At 44.6% G+C, this 15,777-nt stretch overlaps 1 protein-coding gene across 1 annotated transcript in view; it reads right to left on the bottom strand.

Annotated features, from left to right (window-relative positions):
* Positions 1–704: 704 nt before the first annotated feature.
* LOC310879791 (uncharacterized protein) overlaps positions 705–15,777 on the bottom strand; it is a gene marked incomplete at both ends in the record, with an annotated part of 24,369 nt that continues 9,296 nt past the window's right edge. The window contains 2 exons of the mRNA XM_083794621.1: positions 705–1,077; positions 8,023–8,147. Coding sequence (XP_083650747.1) covers positions 705–1,077; positions 8,023–8,147 — 498 coding nt within the window. The remainder of the gene's footprint in view (positions 1,078–8,022; positions 8,148–15,777) is intronic.

The raw sequence follows: 15,777 nt of genomic DNA, 5'->3' as shown, positions 1-15,777 counted from the left end.
TCGCCTGAGGTCATCGCTGTGTTCCGCATGGGAGCAACGAAGTCGGACGTCAAGTCTGACACGGGGCCGTGTACTGTAATCCCCATCGGGGAATCTTAGATCGCCTCATAAGAACTGTGTTTGAAAAATAAACAAATCAAATCATCCCGGCAGTTTCACTGAATCAACTGACTGAGAGAATAACGCTAATGTCACTGCTGCCGAATTAGTTAAACTAGCCCTTACCCCTTGTGGCCGCGGGGGGTACTGCGCCCGGGTGCGTTTTCACATTTTTAATTCACTAATAAATTCATTATTAATCATTAATGTGTCAAATCGAAAAAAGGGCTTCGTTAAGACCTCCATATTATTATGGAGCGATTGGTGCAGGCAGTGAGGAGCTACGGCAGTCACAGTGACAGACAGACACACAGACAGACACACACACACAGACATTGACTGAATTATATGATGATGATGTTCGCTAGAAACGTACTGCATCAAATATGAGTGACTGACTCTCTTAAAACGATACAGAGACACACCTCCCCGACAATGTTGCCGATACAGTTTGTTCATATTTGGACCACAATTCTTACCAGGCGATTTTAAGACGACCCCATGTTATTCCTCCGTAGAGAACAAACTTCCCGCGAACCCCTTGGAACCTGCAGGGGATGGAGCGAGCGACGACAGGACTTTGGCGCTCTGTCGGGCCCCCGGTCTTAGCCGCTGTAATCCTGGCAGAAGTTGACGGCGGGCGGGTAGGGCAGCAGGAAGACGCGGTGTCCGTTCTCCAGGGCCCGCTGGGGGGTCATCCGGGCCCAGTCCAGGCCCTCGATCAGCCTGGGCCCGTCGGGCAGCGGAGCGTCCACGGGCACGTGCACCACGTAGAAGGGCTTGGAGACGAACTCGTGGGGCTCGTGGCACTTGAACACGGCGGTGTACGGCGGCGGGTCGAAGACCACCATCCTCTCCAGCTCCTCCATGGGGACCAGCAGCATGGGGCACTCGTTGCTCTCGTACCAGCCCACCCGCGCCGCCTCCTCGTCCTCCTCGGCCTCGGACAGCCCTTCCTCCACGGCCTCGCCGTTGAGGCTGCGAGATATCATATCATCAAGGAGGGGAGAAAAATTGTGTCCGCAACACTGGTAAGGATACTCGGCTCCACTGGTTTATTAACACATTCTGACCTGAGATCAGATTAAAAAAAAATCTTCTACATCCTGACAGTTTTCTGAAAAAGCTATGTTTCTATGTCAGTGGTTCTTCGATTTTTCAAAAATAGCAGACCTACAAGTTTAGAGAGCTTGTAGATCTGCTATTTTTCAATAGCTAAAGCATAACATAATGCTAACACCAAATTGGGTTAAGATTCAACGTTTCCATCACTGCAGGGATCTATTTCTGAAGGAGATCCCCGTGTTCGAAACATTGAATCTTAATAAACCAGTGGAGCCGAGTGTCTTTACCAGTGTTGCAGACTCTATCGACACATACGGGTTGCATGTGTTTGGTCAAACAGGTCCGACACCCTACCCCAAAACCCTAACCTAACCCTAACGTCACAGGGAAGCCACATGTTAGTTTTAACCTGCCACGGATTAGTCTTAACCTGCCACGCTTGTTGGTTAGTTTTTTGTTTTTTCTTTAATTTTATCCCACGATTTTGTAACCCAGTTTTCTTTTCACCCAGTGCCAATTATCTAAAGTAATCCTGGGCGCTACACTTCCTCTGCCAACCTGGGGGGGCAGCGGACTGACCTCATGCCTCCTTCTATGCATGAGGAGTCCAAGCTGCTTCTTTTCACCTGACAGAGGGGAATTTCCCCGGCCGGACGTAGCGCGTGGAAGGGACACGTTATTCCGACCAGTTCCTTCCCCCTCCATCAGGCGCCCCGGCTGGCCAGGGGGAGGTAGTTTTAGAGACCAGCATGTTGGGTTAGTTTTAACGGTAGCCACAGGTTAGTTTTAACCGGTTCAGCGGTGTTGTCGGACTAATGCCGGTTAGTATGTCTGTACGTCGCGCTTATCAGTCAATCGTTGGAGTACGCTCAGGCTCTCCTTCAGTCTCTTGAGCAGGCCTCCAACTGTGTTGGTCTTTATCTCAACGAGACGAAAACTGAATACGTAAATATATGCAAATCCAACAATAACCACATTTTAAAAAAACGTAATCACACTCCTCTGAAACAGGTTGGTGACTACAAGTATTTGGGTTCATATATATCTTCTTCCCAAAAGGACTTTCAAACTAGGACCCTTATGGCCTGGTCAGCCTGCAATGACATGCATAAGATCTGCGGTCATCTCTCCATCCCAGTTTAGTAAGAAAAATATTTAGGACGACCGTCAGGCCAAATCTAGAAAGTAACTTACACTTACAACCGCCTTCTAATGAGAGCACAAAATCTCCCTTGGAAGAGGCACACATCTACTTCTAAAAATATAACCTTCCCTGTGTTTCTTCACTAGTCCGATCCAGAAGAACACTGGCCACTGCTACAGAGCTGATCATGAGGTTATATCTTCCCTTCTTCTCAGGAGTCCTGCCTCAAAGCAGACCAGAGGTAGAAAACTGTCGTTCCCTGATGTCATCGCTAGGGACACATGCATCAGTAAGCAGGAACTGGGGATGGCAATGAAGGACCGGGAAGTCTGGCGTGGCACTGTGAAATCCATGATCTCGACCGCGGTTGAAAAATGATAATGATGTATGTCTACCCAACGTATGCACCCCTCATCGTGAGGTATACAGTACATATCACGAGAGATGGCATTCACCGAGGTAAATAAATGGCATATTATTATGTCCTGTTTGCCGATTGAGCAATCCCATCGGCAAAGCACCGTGAAGGAGTGGAGATTGAAGTATAAATCAAGTTGAGCAGCTCTCCGCCCCTCATAACGGAACGTTTACTGCACTTCCCCGTTGCCCCTCGTGAAACTACTGAAGGACAATTTTATTTTCCCTCATGAATGGTCTAACCTGAGACCCAAGGTCAGATTCTAAAAATGTCTTCTACATCCTGACAGTTTTCTGAAAAAGCTATGTTTCTGTGTCAGTGGTTCTTCGATTTTTCAAAAATAGCAGACCTACAAGCTCGTAGAGCGCCACTCGGTGGCGCGCTACGAGCTTGTAGATCTGCTATTTTTCAATAGCTAAAGCATGACATAATGCTAACACCAAAAGGGGTTCTCGCCCAAAATGGGTAATATCATTATTGCGTTTAGGCTATGTGCAATTATGCAACTCAAAGTTCAGAGGCATTATATTGCCTTTTGTTAGGCTATATATTTGTTTTATAGGCCTATATTGAATTAATGTCTTTAGTTTGTTAAACTTAAAGATGGAGTGCTGTGGTTTTTGTACTTTTTATGTGTCTATGGAGTTAACATTACTCTGGTTAGAATATTCAAATACTGTATGTCTTCCCTGTGTATTTTTGGTTTCTTCCTTAAAGCTGAAAGCCTTTGAGTCAAAAGGCCCAATCGAAATACACTGCTTTAGTGACATCATAACCCTAACCGCTGGGAGGGGTGAAAACCAGGTATACTTAATGAACTGCATAGTAGGGTGTGGCTGTGGCCAATTTTTATCACTTTCTAGTTTCTATACACTTTTTTTGAAGAAGATCTTTTTATATCTTCCTCGTAGTATAATCATAGTTGAACATGAACATGTTTAGGGGCTGGGATCACGGCAGTCCATCTTTAACCTGAAGCAAATATCGTGAGTTATATCGTTATCGAGGTATTCAACAACGTCATGGAATAATATTGCATGCTTTTCTACAGCCTTACTCCTGATTTCTGGCCGTGAGCGTTGCTGTTTGGCCTCATCTTGATATGATTATGATTATATGATATGATATAGTACTTTATTGTCAGTTCACAACTTCACACTGAAATGTGTCTTGGGACCCAGCAGCCAAGTATGCAGAACACATATACACACATTTGACGTAACACAATGAACAAGACAATTTACATACATAAAGACGAGCAGTATGTCTTCATGTCTTTATGTATGTAACTTTCTGACCGTGAGCTTTGCTGTTTGCAGGGCATGCCGGGCATTTCCCCGGTGGGCCGTGACCGTATAGGCCATGATTTCTTTTCAGGCAGGCAGGCCACCAGGAAAGGTCCGGACGTGCTGCCATTCTGCCAGTGCCATCATGATAATTTCACTGTACCAGAGTGACAAATAAACCCTCTACAAAGGGTTGTGTAGTTGTCTGTTGGTTTGTATCATTCATGTTGTTCTGTAAAAGTGGTGGTATTAGGGGCTTGTTTGTTTGTGTGCCGCGACGGAGCGGGCGGTAGAGTTTCTGCTATCTGCACGCTGGTTGTGGTGGGCCGGTCTGGGCCAAATTCACGCAAAAATGCCCGGGCCGAATTTTTGTCCCAGTCCAGCCCTGGCTGTTTGGTCTCATCCTGATGTATATACTCCTCTAATGATAACTTACTGGCCGTGGGCCTTGCTGTTTGGTCAGTGGCGTGCACAGATAGACACTAGGGGGTGCTAGAGCACCCCCTGCCCTTTTGGCAATGTGCTCTTAAAAAAAAAAAAAAAAAAAAAAACTTGAATTTTTTTCTTAACACAAAAAATGCTGGAAACGTATCCATACGCTTTATTAATATCGAACGCCGTACGCGCGAAGCGTATGTATACGTTTTATACGTTTTTTTATTGCTTACTGTACATCAACGTCCTATGCTCCAGGACACCGAAGAAAATAACAGCTTTCGTCTCCAGGAAGCTCCAATATGTGATCCGGGAGTAAAAAGCCCCTCCCTCCTGAAAAGAGGTCTGTCTGTGGCGAAGACGCTCCCTCCTCCAATGCCTCCATTACACGTATGGGTCTGCACGGCAACGGCATAGACCAACGCAGATGTCAGGGCATCTAAAATGGAGTTACCCATACTCTAGTGTCTGTGAATACACTCGATTCCCCCTCCCCTCCTGTTTCTACATGGTTTCTCCCGAGGAAGCTTTGTGGGGGGAGTCTCTTGATCGCTTTGGCAGTTTGAGTTCCCCCCCCCAGGCCCCACTGCGCCTTGCGATCGCCTTGCACCGCTCACTCATTCTCGGAAAAAGATATAACGCAGTCGTGTCGATTTGCCCTCTGCCAGTATATAAACCAAGAATAATCTCCAACGGTCGATCGCCATTTCACGCACAGGTATACGCGAAACGAATGACGTATTCTCGAAGGACCGCCATAGGAGAAGCAGTATACATCTGACCAACTGTCTTTTTTTCGCCGTCGCGTCAGCCATGTTTGGACAAAGAAGCAGTATACTAGGCTAGCAGATATCACACCGTGGAACCCCCCCCACACTGCGAGTTGCGATCGATCGTTTTGCAGTTTGCAATGCTACTCTCATTCTCGGAAAAAAGATTCTCGGCAGTTGATCACCATAATCGCCATAGCGCCTTCGCCAGCCAATTGCAGTGATAAGGCGTCTGGGACGTAATCGACCCGTTTGTAATGGATAACTAATACAATCCTAAGCTGCGGAAGCCATCGTGTTGTCTGTCATTTTGTCGAAATCACAGCCAGCCTGGCTACGCTTATCGCTCCTGTGGTTCATGTCCAGACATGTCGTGGAACCCCCCCCCCCACTGCGAGTTGAGTCGCTCCTGTGGTTCATGTCCAGACATGTCAACCTCTCAAGTCACTGTTATGCTATCAAACGATCTGTTGATTTTGTTTACTGAGACAATGATCACATATGTGCATAGAATCATCATCATCATGACGTTATCATGACAGGCAGATATAAACATAAATAAATTATCATATACATACTACACACTGAATGAAAGCCCTAAATGTCTAATTTTAGGAGGAAAACAAATAAAATACACATATCCCATATACTGTTTGTCAATACTAGACTATTGAATCCATTTCATTTATAAAATTCTCTTTTTCAGAGAGAACTTTAGCCCATTCTGACCTGAGATCAGATTCATACGAGGTTTCCACTGGACACACACTGGTCTGATTAGAGAAAGCATGGACCTATAGAACTATTATTCACAAAATAAGGCATATAGCGACATGTACATACTATATACCGTATGAAACAGAAGACTCTCTGCTTTCATAAGAAAAAAACTAATACTGTAATAATAATAAAAATCACACCCATGTGAAGTGAGCAGTGCAATGTTGTGAAGTGAGCAGTGCAACATTGCACTGCTCACTTCACAGGGGTGTGATTTTCATTATTATTACAGTAGAAGTATTTTTCTTATGAAAGCAGAGAGTCTTCTGTTTCATACGGTATATAGTATGTATAGGCCTTATTTTGTGAATATTTAGTTGTCAGTTCCTTGTCTTGTCTAAAATACTCTGAGGATTTCAGAAAATGCATGGACCTGAAGAACCATTATTCACAAAATAAGGCCTATAGCGACATGTACATACTATATACCGTATGAAACAGAAGACTCTCTGCTTTCATAAGAAAAATACTTCTACTGTAATAATAATAAAAATCACACCCATGTGAAGTGAGCAGTGCAATGTTGTGCAACATTGCACTGCTCACTTCACAGGGGTGTGATTTGTATTATTATTACAGTAGAAGTATTTTTCTTATGAAAGCAGAGAGTCTTCTGTTTCATACGGTATATAGTATGTACATGTCGCTATAGGCCTTATTTTGTGAATAATGGTTCTTCAGGTCCATGCATTTTCTGAAATCCTCTCTGGTGGGCGCAAGCTGCATTCAACAGCCAATTACTGACAAACTATACATGGGACCATGTGTATTTGTTTTCCTCCTAAAAGTAGACATTCAGGGCTTTCATTCAGTGTGTAGTATGTATATGATATTATTTGTGTTCATTTTTATATCTGTCTGTCAATGTCTGTCAACTTCAACCTTCCATATCTCTGCTGTTTTTTCAAGCGAGCAGCGTGCCTTCAAAAGCAGGTTTTAGAAAAAGGTCAATATCTCCAGAATGGAAGATGGTAGAATCATAATTTTTTTTTTAAATTGAAGTGGACATGTTTGGCCTACTTTTTATTTATGCGATGTGATTCTAGCTATAAGAGGCCCCTCGCTGTGGGCCCCTAAAAAGTTCAAAAGTCCAATGTTAATCGCTTAGCACCAGCAAGCCTGAGCAAATAGAAAACTCTAGCATACAATGTGTTAATGTGTAGTGTGTGGACCATGCGGTGACATTGATCAAATCTTGATAAAAAACGTTTCTACTATATTATTTAGGCCCCCACAATCTAAAGCTATGTTTCTATGTCAGTGCATGGTTCTTCGAAAGACTCGGTGGCGCGCTATGAGCTTGTAGATCTGCTATTTTTCAATAGCTAAAGCACCAAAATGGGTTCCCGCCCCAAAATGCGCTGCACAAGGTGCCCTTTTTTTCACTTGAGCACCTGCCCCTCTAAATGTCTGTGCACGCCACTGTGTTTGGTCTCATCCTGATACTCCTCTAATGATAACTTACTGTCTGTGAGCCTTGCTGTTTGGCCTCATCCTGATACTCCTCTAATGATAACTTACTGTCTGTGAGCCTTGCTGTTTGGCCTCATCCTGATACTCCTCTAATGATAACTTACTGTCTTTGAGCCTTGCTGTTTGGTCTCATCCTGATACTCCTCTAATGATAACTTACTGTCTGTGAGCCTTGCTGTTTGGTCTCATCCTGATACTCCTCTAATGATAACTTACTGTCTGTGGGCCTTGCTGTTTGGCCTCATCCTGATACTCCTCTAATGATAACTTACTGTCTGTGAGCCTTGCTGTTTGGTCTCATCCTGATACTCCTCTAATGATAACTTACTGTCTGTGAGCCTTGCTGTTTGGTCTCATCCTGATACTCCTCTAATGATAACTTACTGTCTGTGAGCCTTGCTGTTTGGTCTCATCCTGATACTCCTCTAATGATAACTTACTGTCTGTGGGCCTTGCTGTTTGGTCTCATCCTGATACTCCTCTAATGATAACTTACTGTCTGTGAGCCTTGCTGTTTGGCCTCATCCTGATACTCCTCTAATGATAACTTACTGTCTGTGAGCCTTGCTGTTGCTCCTGATGTACACCACAGGGACTCTCTGGCTCTTGTATCTCCTCTCGGCCGCCTCGCGGTGGAGAACATAGAGCAGGTCCACCACTTGAAGCACGATGGCCACCTGAGCACGACGAGAGAACACGTTTTTTTCATTCCTTCAGTGTGTGTTGGCGACCGTGCAGCACAGATAATCACAACCCTTTTCACATCAAGACCCATTATTTATCCGGCATTTGAGCCACGGACGACCATCTGATGACATTTAGCCTCTCGAGATACAAAACTAAAGAATATTTTGTTGTCGTTGGATAATGTTTTGTCCACAATTCCCTGCTGTATTGATGTTGGTACCATTAGGAGAGATAACAGGCAAACAATCATATCATATAACAATTATTTTACATTCTCTAATTGTGTAGACTATAGTTGTGAATTAAGCAATGCAGATGTTTAATAATAATGTAACTCTTGACAGCATAAAATGAATGTTACGCTCTCAAGAGCTAAAGATCTAATGAGGGTCCATTTGGTTACCAAAAATAATTTAACTGGGGACCACCTGGAACCCCCACAAGGACCACTTGTTGAAAACCACTGATGCAATCGATTGTGAGAAGAATAAGAATAATCATTAATAATAATTATTAATAATTTATTCCAAAAGAAAATCTAAACAATTGTGTTGATTTGTATATATATAAAAATTTAACTGTTATTTAAAAAAGCATGATGCATGCAGTTATCGATAGAATAAATAGCCCCATTCTGACCGGGCACCCATTTTGGTGTTGGCATCATGTTATGCTTTAGCTATTGAAAAATAGCAGATCTACAAGCTCATATCGCGCCACCGAGTGGCGCGATACGAGCTTGTAGGTCTGCTATTTTTTGAAGAATCGAAGAACGACTTGACATTTTTTAGAATCTGATCTCAGGTCAGAATGGGTTAATCAGACCAGTGTGTGTCCAGTGGAAAACCTCGTATTAATCTGATCTCAGGTCAGAATGGGTTAAAGAAGATATAGATAATCGATAGTCGCAACCTTATGCATTGAGAACAATGTCATCATCACAGTGAATGAGATCTAAGAATGAGATATATAAGACTCAATCTGAATTATTTATTGTTGCATCTCATTATATGAGCACACATACACGACGCACACAAGAGTAAAATAATGGCGTTTTGGCCGCTCAACTTTGCAGCAGCCAGAAGAATATCAACAGAAATGAACCCAGACAGTGTGGATGTAACTGTACGCCCTGTAGTTTATTATATAACTCTATATGGGATGTAATAATGCATGGGTGTGGATCTGTTATCCCATTTAGGCCTGACGTCGAAATAATTAAAAAGAAGTATTCTGAAAGAATATATGTTCAAAGATTTGTGCCGCATTTTCACGATTTTTCAAAAATAGCAGACCTACAAGCTCATAGCGCGCCACACGGTGGCGCGCTATGAGCTTGTAGATCTGCTATTTTTCAATAGTTAAAACACCAAAAGGGGTTCCCGTACAGAATGGGTTATTATCCAAGGCACACAAAGTGATGAACAAAGAGAACAACTGGTTAATGGAGTCCAGTCGTCCATAACGAGACAGAGTCATACTGTATAACTTTTTCCAATTAAATAAAAGTTATTCTTATATGACCTTTTTACTGGTATATTTGTCACAATAACCATTCCATATACCGTAAATGTATTTATTTCACGTTTTACTTTAACATGCAGGCAACGGAAATAAAGACCTACTATATAGTCTTTATTTTTGTAATTTAAGTACCGTTTCTGGCAGCGTGTGCTAGGAGCTCAGTTTACCGTAGATTATTGCTGTAATGACAGAGCTACGAGACAAAATAAAAATAAGAATAAACGACTAAAACGATTGTTATGCAGTATGACTTTGACAATTTTTCAAAATAACTATACTAAATTGTTTTACATTGTTATACACTGACTACAGCATGACTTTTTCCCCAAGTCGTTGGGCTGGGAAACACTACAGTTGGTAGCTGGGTCAATATTCATGAAACTCACACAAATATATACAAGCTCACAACACATCGCGATATGACACACTCTGAGCTTATGTTGATCATCTACCTTTTGCTACTTTTTCTTAACACTCTTGTACGAAGAAGTAGGACATTCATTCATTATGAAAAAAGGGAAAATTCATACAGAATAAATACAGAGAATTAGGTTTCTGCCCGACAGCAACCCTTTTTATATCAAGGCCCATTATTTTGGCATTTGAGCCAAAGACCACCATTATGAGTTTTAGCCTCTCAGGCCCAAAACTAAAGAACGTTTTCTTTGTTGGATAAGATGTTGTGCACAATTCCATGCTGTGTTGATGTTGGTACCAGGAGAGATAACAGGTAAACGTTGATCAAAATAACAATTATTCTCCTCCAATTGTATCGACTTCAATAATGTAGATGTTTAACAATAATTTAACTCTTTGAGAGCGGACTGGTTGAAACTTGAAAGCCACTGGCCTCTAGACACCAATGAGCTAGTTGTTTTTGGATGCATTTCACATATTTTCCCCAAGTCGGATAACGAATGGTCTCTGGCAGGAAAAAGGTTGCTAGATCGGCTTCATCGAGAGGTTCTCCAGACACCCTGGGGAGTCGGGCCCCCAGGGTGACGCCGACCCGAGGGATGAAGCTGGAAAGACTTAGATTACAGGTGGAGCAGGTAAAACTGCAGAGACAAGACCGCGACTTAAGAGCGCGACCGCTTGAGCGGGGTGGCTAGAACCCCCCACCCCGCAGACGCAGCCACAGCACGCAGCAGGAGTCCACAGCGGGGCGCTGGCCAAGCGCCACCCTTCGATGTCAGCAGGCAAGATGGCCTTGGTTTCCGAAATTCAGGGAAGGTGAGGTTGACTCTTATTTTCTGGCCTTTGAGCGAATTGCTACCACAGTACGGTGGCCAAGAGACATATGTGGGACCTATTATTTCAATGTCATTTGGTGGGCAAGGCCCAAGACGTCTGTGCCGGTCTCTCTGTCGAACAGAGCCTGGACTATGACATTGGTTGAAAGCCACTGGCCTCTAGTCTAGACATTTGACGAGCTAGTTGTTTTTGGAGGCCTTTCACATTTCTTCCCAAGTCGGAGGCTTATACCGAATGGTCTCTGGCAGGAAAAAGGCTGCTAGATCGGCTTCATCGAGAGGTTCGGCTCCAAGGGGCACCAGCCATGAGTCTTCATCCACGTACACCACATAGAAGGGTGACTTGTGGTCGTTATGCATCAGACACCGGTGTGAGCTGATTCCCTTCACCGGGGGAGGGTCCAGTTCCTTCCGCAGTGTCTTCCACTCTGACGCGGAGAAGTCCCGCATCGGAGGAGGAGGGAAATCTGGTAACATCCTTGCTAATTTTTCAGTCATCACTACTTTTGCTTTCCCCTGTCTTTTCTGCCCCTCTTTTTCTTCTTCTCCTGTGTCCATCGTCGGAAGGTTTTGGTTTTCATCCTCCATTTTGTACACATCAGACTTTGGCACTTTCTTCTTGACAAACACCACCGACACAGTGTCCTCTCTCCTCTGCTCCTTAAAGCACTCATAGCACAACATGCACATCGCCTGTAGATACAAAACAAAGTAAACATATATATATTCATTATTTTAATCAATATTACATTAGCTCGTTTGCCGAGGAGTGTATTGGCTTGTAAACTAAAACCATAAACAAACAGACAGACAGAAATGACTGTAAATAATATGGATGTTGGAAATTGGTGAAGGAATTACCATGAAACCAGACAGGATGAACATTAGGATGATGAGGTTGCAGACGGCACCGTAGATGCCACAGATGACAATCTACACATGGGACAAACCAGCGTTAATCTCTCGTGAAACATAAATGATCAAAATATCCTTATTGTAAGTTATAACAATGGTTCTACTTCAGTCAATAACGGTACAGTTGAATGGTTTTTTTTTGTTTTGTTTTTGTAAAGGTGAAATTGTTTTTATATGCTTCCAACATTTGCAGTTTCACAGAAAACGGAGAAAGGATATACAAGAAAGGAAACAAGGGACCAAGTCAGACAACAGGAAGACACGAGAGAGCACGGTTAAAAATAACAATGGATAACATAGCATTACAGAAGGCAGAAATGCTCCCTGTGCAGGTGAGAACCACATTGTTGCTGTGCAGGTGAGAACCACATTGTTGCTGTGCAGGTGAGAACCACATTGTTGCTGTGCAGGTGAGAACCACATTGTTGCTGTGCAGGTGAGAACCACATTGTTGCTGTGCAGGTGAGAACCACTTTGTTGCTGTGCAGGTGAGAACCACTTTGTTGCTGTGCAGGTGAGAACCACTTTGTTGCTGTGCAGGTGAGAACCACATTGTTGCTGTGCAGGTGAGAACCACTTTGTTGCTGTGCAGGTGAGAACCACATTGTTGCTGTGCAGGTTTAGAACCACATTGTTGCTGTGCAGGTGAGAACCACTTTGTTGCAGGTGAGAACCACTTTGTTGCAGGTGAGAACCACTTTGTTGCAGGTGAGAACCACATTGTTGCAGGTGAGAACCACATTGTTGCAGGTGAGAACCACATTGTTGCTGTGCAGGTGAGAACCACTTTGTTGCAGGTGAGAACCACATTGTTGCTGTGCAGGTGAGAACCACTTTGTTGCAGGTGAGAACCACATTGTTGCAGGTGAGAACCACTTTGTTGCAGGTGAGAACCACTTTGTTGCAGGTGAGAACCACATTGTTGCAGGTGAGAACCACATTGTTGCAGGTGAGAACCACATTGTTGCAGGTGAGAACCACTTTGTTGCAGGTGAGAACCACATTGTTGCAGGTGAGAACCACATTGTTGCAGGTGAGAACCACATTGTTGCAGGTGAGAACCACTTTGTTGCAGGTGAGAACCACTTTGTTGCAGGTGAGAACCACATTGTTGCAGGTGAGAACCACTTTGTTGCAGGTGAGAACCACATTGTTGCAGGTGAGAACCACATTGTTGCAGGTGAGAACCACTTTGTTGCAGGTGAGAACCACATTGTTGCAGGTGAGAACCACTTTGTTGCAGGTGAGAACCACATTGTTGCAGGTGAGAACCACTTTGTTGCAGGTGAGAACCACATTGTTGCTGTGCAGGTGAGAACCACATTGTTGCTGTGCAGGTGAGAACCACATTGTTGCTGTGCAGGTGAGAACCACATTGTTGCAGGTGAGAACCACATTGTTGCAGGTGAGAACCACATTGTTGCAGGTGAGAACCACATTGTTGCTGTGCAGGTGAGAACCACATTGTTGCAGCTGAGAACCACATTGTTGCAGGTGAGAACCACATTGTTGCAGGTGAGAACCACTTTGTTGCAGGTGAGAACCACATTGTTGCTGTGCAGGTGAGAACCACATTGTTGCTGTGCAGGTGAGAACCACATTGTTGCAGGTGAGAACCACATTGTTGCAGGTGAGAACCACTTTGTTGCAGGTGAGAACCACTTTGTTGCAGGTGAGAACCACATTGTTGCAGGTGAGAACCACTTTGTTGCAGGTGAGAACCACATTGTTGCAGGTGAGAACCACTTTGTTGCAGGTGAGAACCACATTGTTGCAGGTGAGAACCACATTGTTGCAGGTGAGAACCACATTGTTGCAGGTGAGAACCACTTTGTTGCAGGTGAGAACCACTTTGTTGCAGGTGAGAACCACATTGTTGCAGGTGAGAACCACTTTGTTGCAGGTGAGAACCACTTTGTTGCAGGTGAGAACCACATTGTTGCAGGTGAGAACCACATTGTTGCAGGTGAGAACCACATTGTTGCTGTGCAGGTGAGAACCACATTGTTGCTGTGCAGGTGAGAACCACATTGTTGCAGGTGAGAACCACATTGTTGCAGGTGAGAACCACATTGTTGCAGGTGAGAACCACATTGTTGCAGGTGAGAACCACATTGTTGCAGGTGAGAACCACATTGTTGCTGTGCAGGTGAGAACCACATTGTTGCTGTGCAGGTGAGAACCACATTGTTGCAGGTGAGAACCACATTGTTGCAGGTGAGAACCACTTTGTTGCAGGTGAGAACCACATTGTTGCAGGTGAGAACCACTTTGTTGCAGGTGAGAACCACTTTGTTGCAGGTGAGAACCACATTGTTGCAGGTGAGAACCACATTGTTGCAGGTGAGAACCACATTGTTGCTGTGCAGGTGAGAACCACTTTGTTGCAGGTGAGAACCACTTTGTTGCAGGTGAGAACCACATTGTTGCAGGTGAGAACCACATTGTTGCAGGTGAGAACCACATTGTTGCTGTGCAGGTGAGAACCACTTTGTTGCAGGTGAGAACCACTTTGTTGCAGGTGAGAACCACTTTGTTGCAGGTGAGAACCACATTGTTGCAGGTGAGAACCACATTGTTGCAGGTGAGAACCACATTGTTGCTGTGCAGGTGAGAACCACTTTGTTGCAGGTGAGAACCACTTTGTTGCAGGTGAGAACCACATTGTTGCAGGTGAGAACCACATTGTTGCAGGTGAGAACCACATTGTTGCTGTGCAGGTGAGAACCACATTGTTGCAGGTGAGAACCACATTGTTGCAGGTGAGAACCACTTTGTTGCTGTGCAGGTGAGAACCACTTTGTTGCAGGTGAGAACCACATTGTTGCAGGTGAGAACCACATTGTTGCAGGTGAGAACCACATTGTTGCAGGTGAGAACCACATTGTTGCAGGTGAGAACCACTTTGCTGCAGGTGAGAACCACTTTGTTGCAGGTGAGAACCACTTTGTTGCAGGTGAGAACCACTTTGTTGCAGGTGAGAACCACTTTGTTGCAGGTGAGAACCACTGTTGCTGTCGGGGCAGAAACCTTGTATCTCCATAGTTAAACTTTGTATATGTTTTTTTCATGCGTTAATGTCCTAGTTCGTTGTATAAAGGTGTTGTGCAATAGTAGCGAAAATAGACTACCAAACTTCCTTTGGAACTTTCTGAAAGTGAAAGTTGTTACTGTAAGAGTGGTGGGCTATTCACAATATATTCGGATAGAGTGTCCGCCCTGAAATTAGGACGTTCGGGGTTCGATCCCCGACAAGACTCGGTCATACCAAAGACTGGGAGCGGCAGTGGCTCAGGGGTAGAGTGGCCGGATGGGAACTGGAAGCTTCCCAGTTCGAACCCGGGCTTCCCGAGCAGAACCCGAACAGTGTCGAAGTGTCCTTGAGCAAGACTCTGCACCCCTAACTGCTCCCGATGAGCAGGTTGGTGCCTTGCATGGTTTCCTCCGCCATCGGTGTGTGACAATGTAATTAAATGCACCGTGTGCCTACGTATAATGTCAGTCGTCATGCGTGTAAGGATGTGGAAGATAAGGGCCTTAGAAATCGCTCTGCTGATTCTGTGGGTTATACACTCCTGTGGAAGATGCCTGTCAGTCGAACTTCAGACTCAACAACTCAACAACACAAACAACTGGCGTGGGGCGGCGCCCAGACTCGCCTCTGTGCACAGCCGAGATGTGCTGCTGTCACTACGGCCGGAGCCTCGCACAACGAACAACAACAACCACGTCTGTTTGTCACTACGGCCGGAGCCTCGCACAACGAACAGCAACAACCACGTCTGTTTGTCAGTGCTGAACAACATCCCCGAGGAGTTGATCCGACACAGAAGGAAAAGGAAACGAGGAAGAAAGGCCGGTATACGGAATCGACTGCGGAGGAGATTCAAGCGCCGCTCCCCTCTATCGTTCTGGCCACCACAAAATC

Source organism: Protomyctophum parallelum (assembly GCF_964188405.1).
Source record: "Protomyctophum parallelum genome assembly, chromosome: 22".
Taxonomy (NCBI): domain Eukaryota; kingdom Metazoa; phylum Chordata; class Actinopteri; order Myctophiformes; family Myctophidae; genus Protomyctophum; species Protomyctophum parallelum.
Note: the sequence above shows the minus strand (reverse complement) of the source record. Positions and strands in the feature narration are given on the sequence as shown.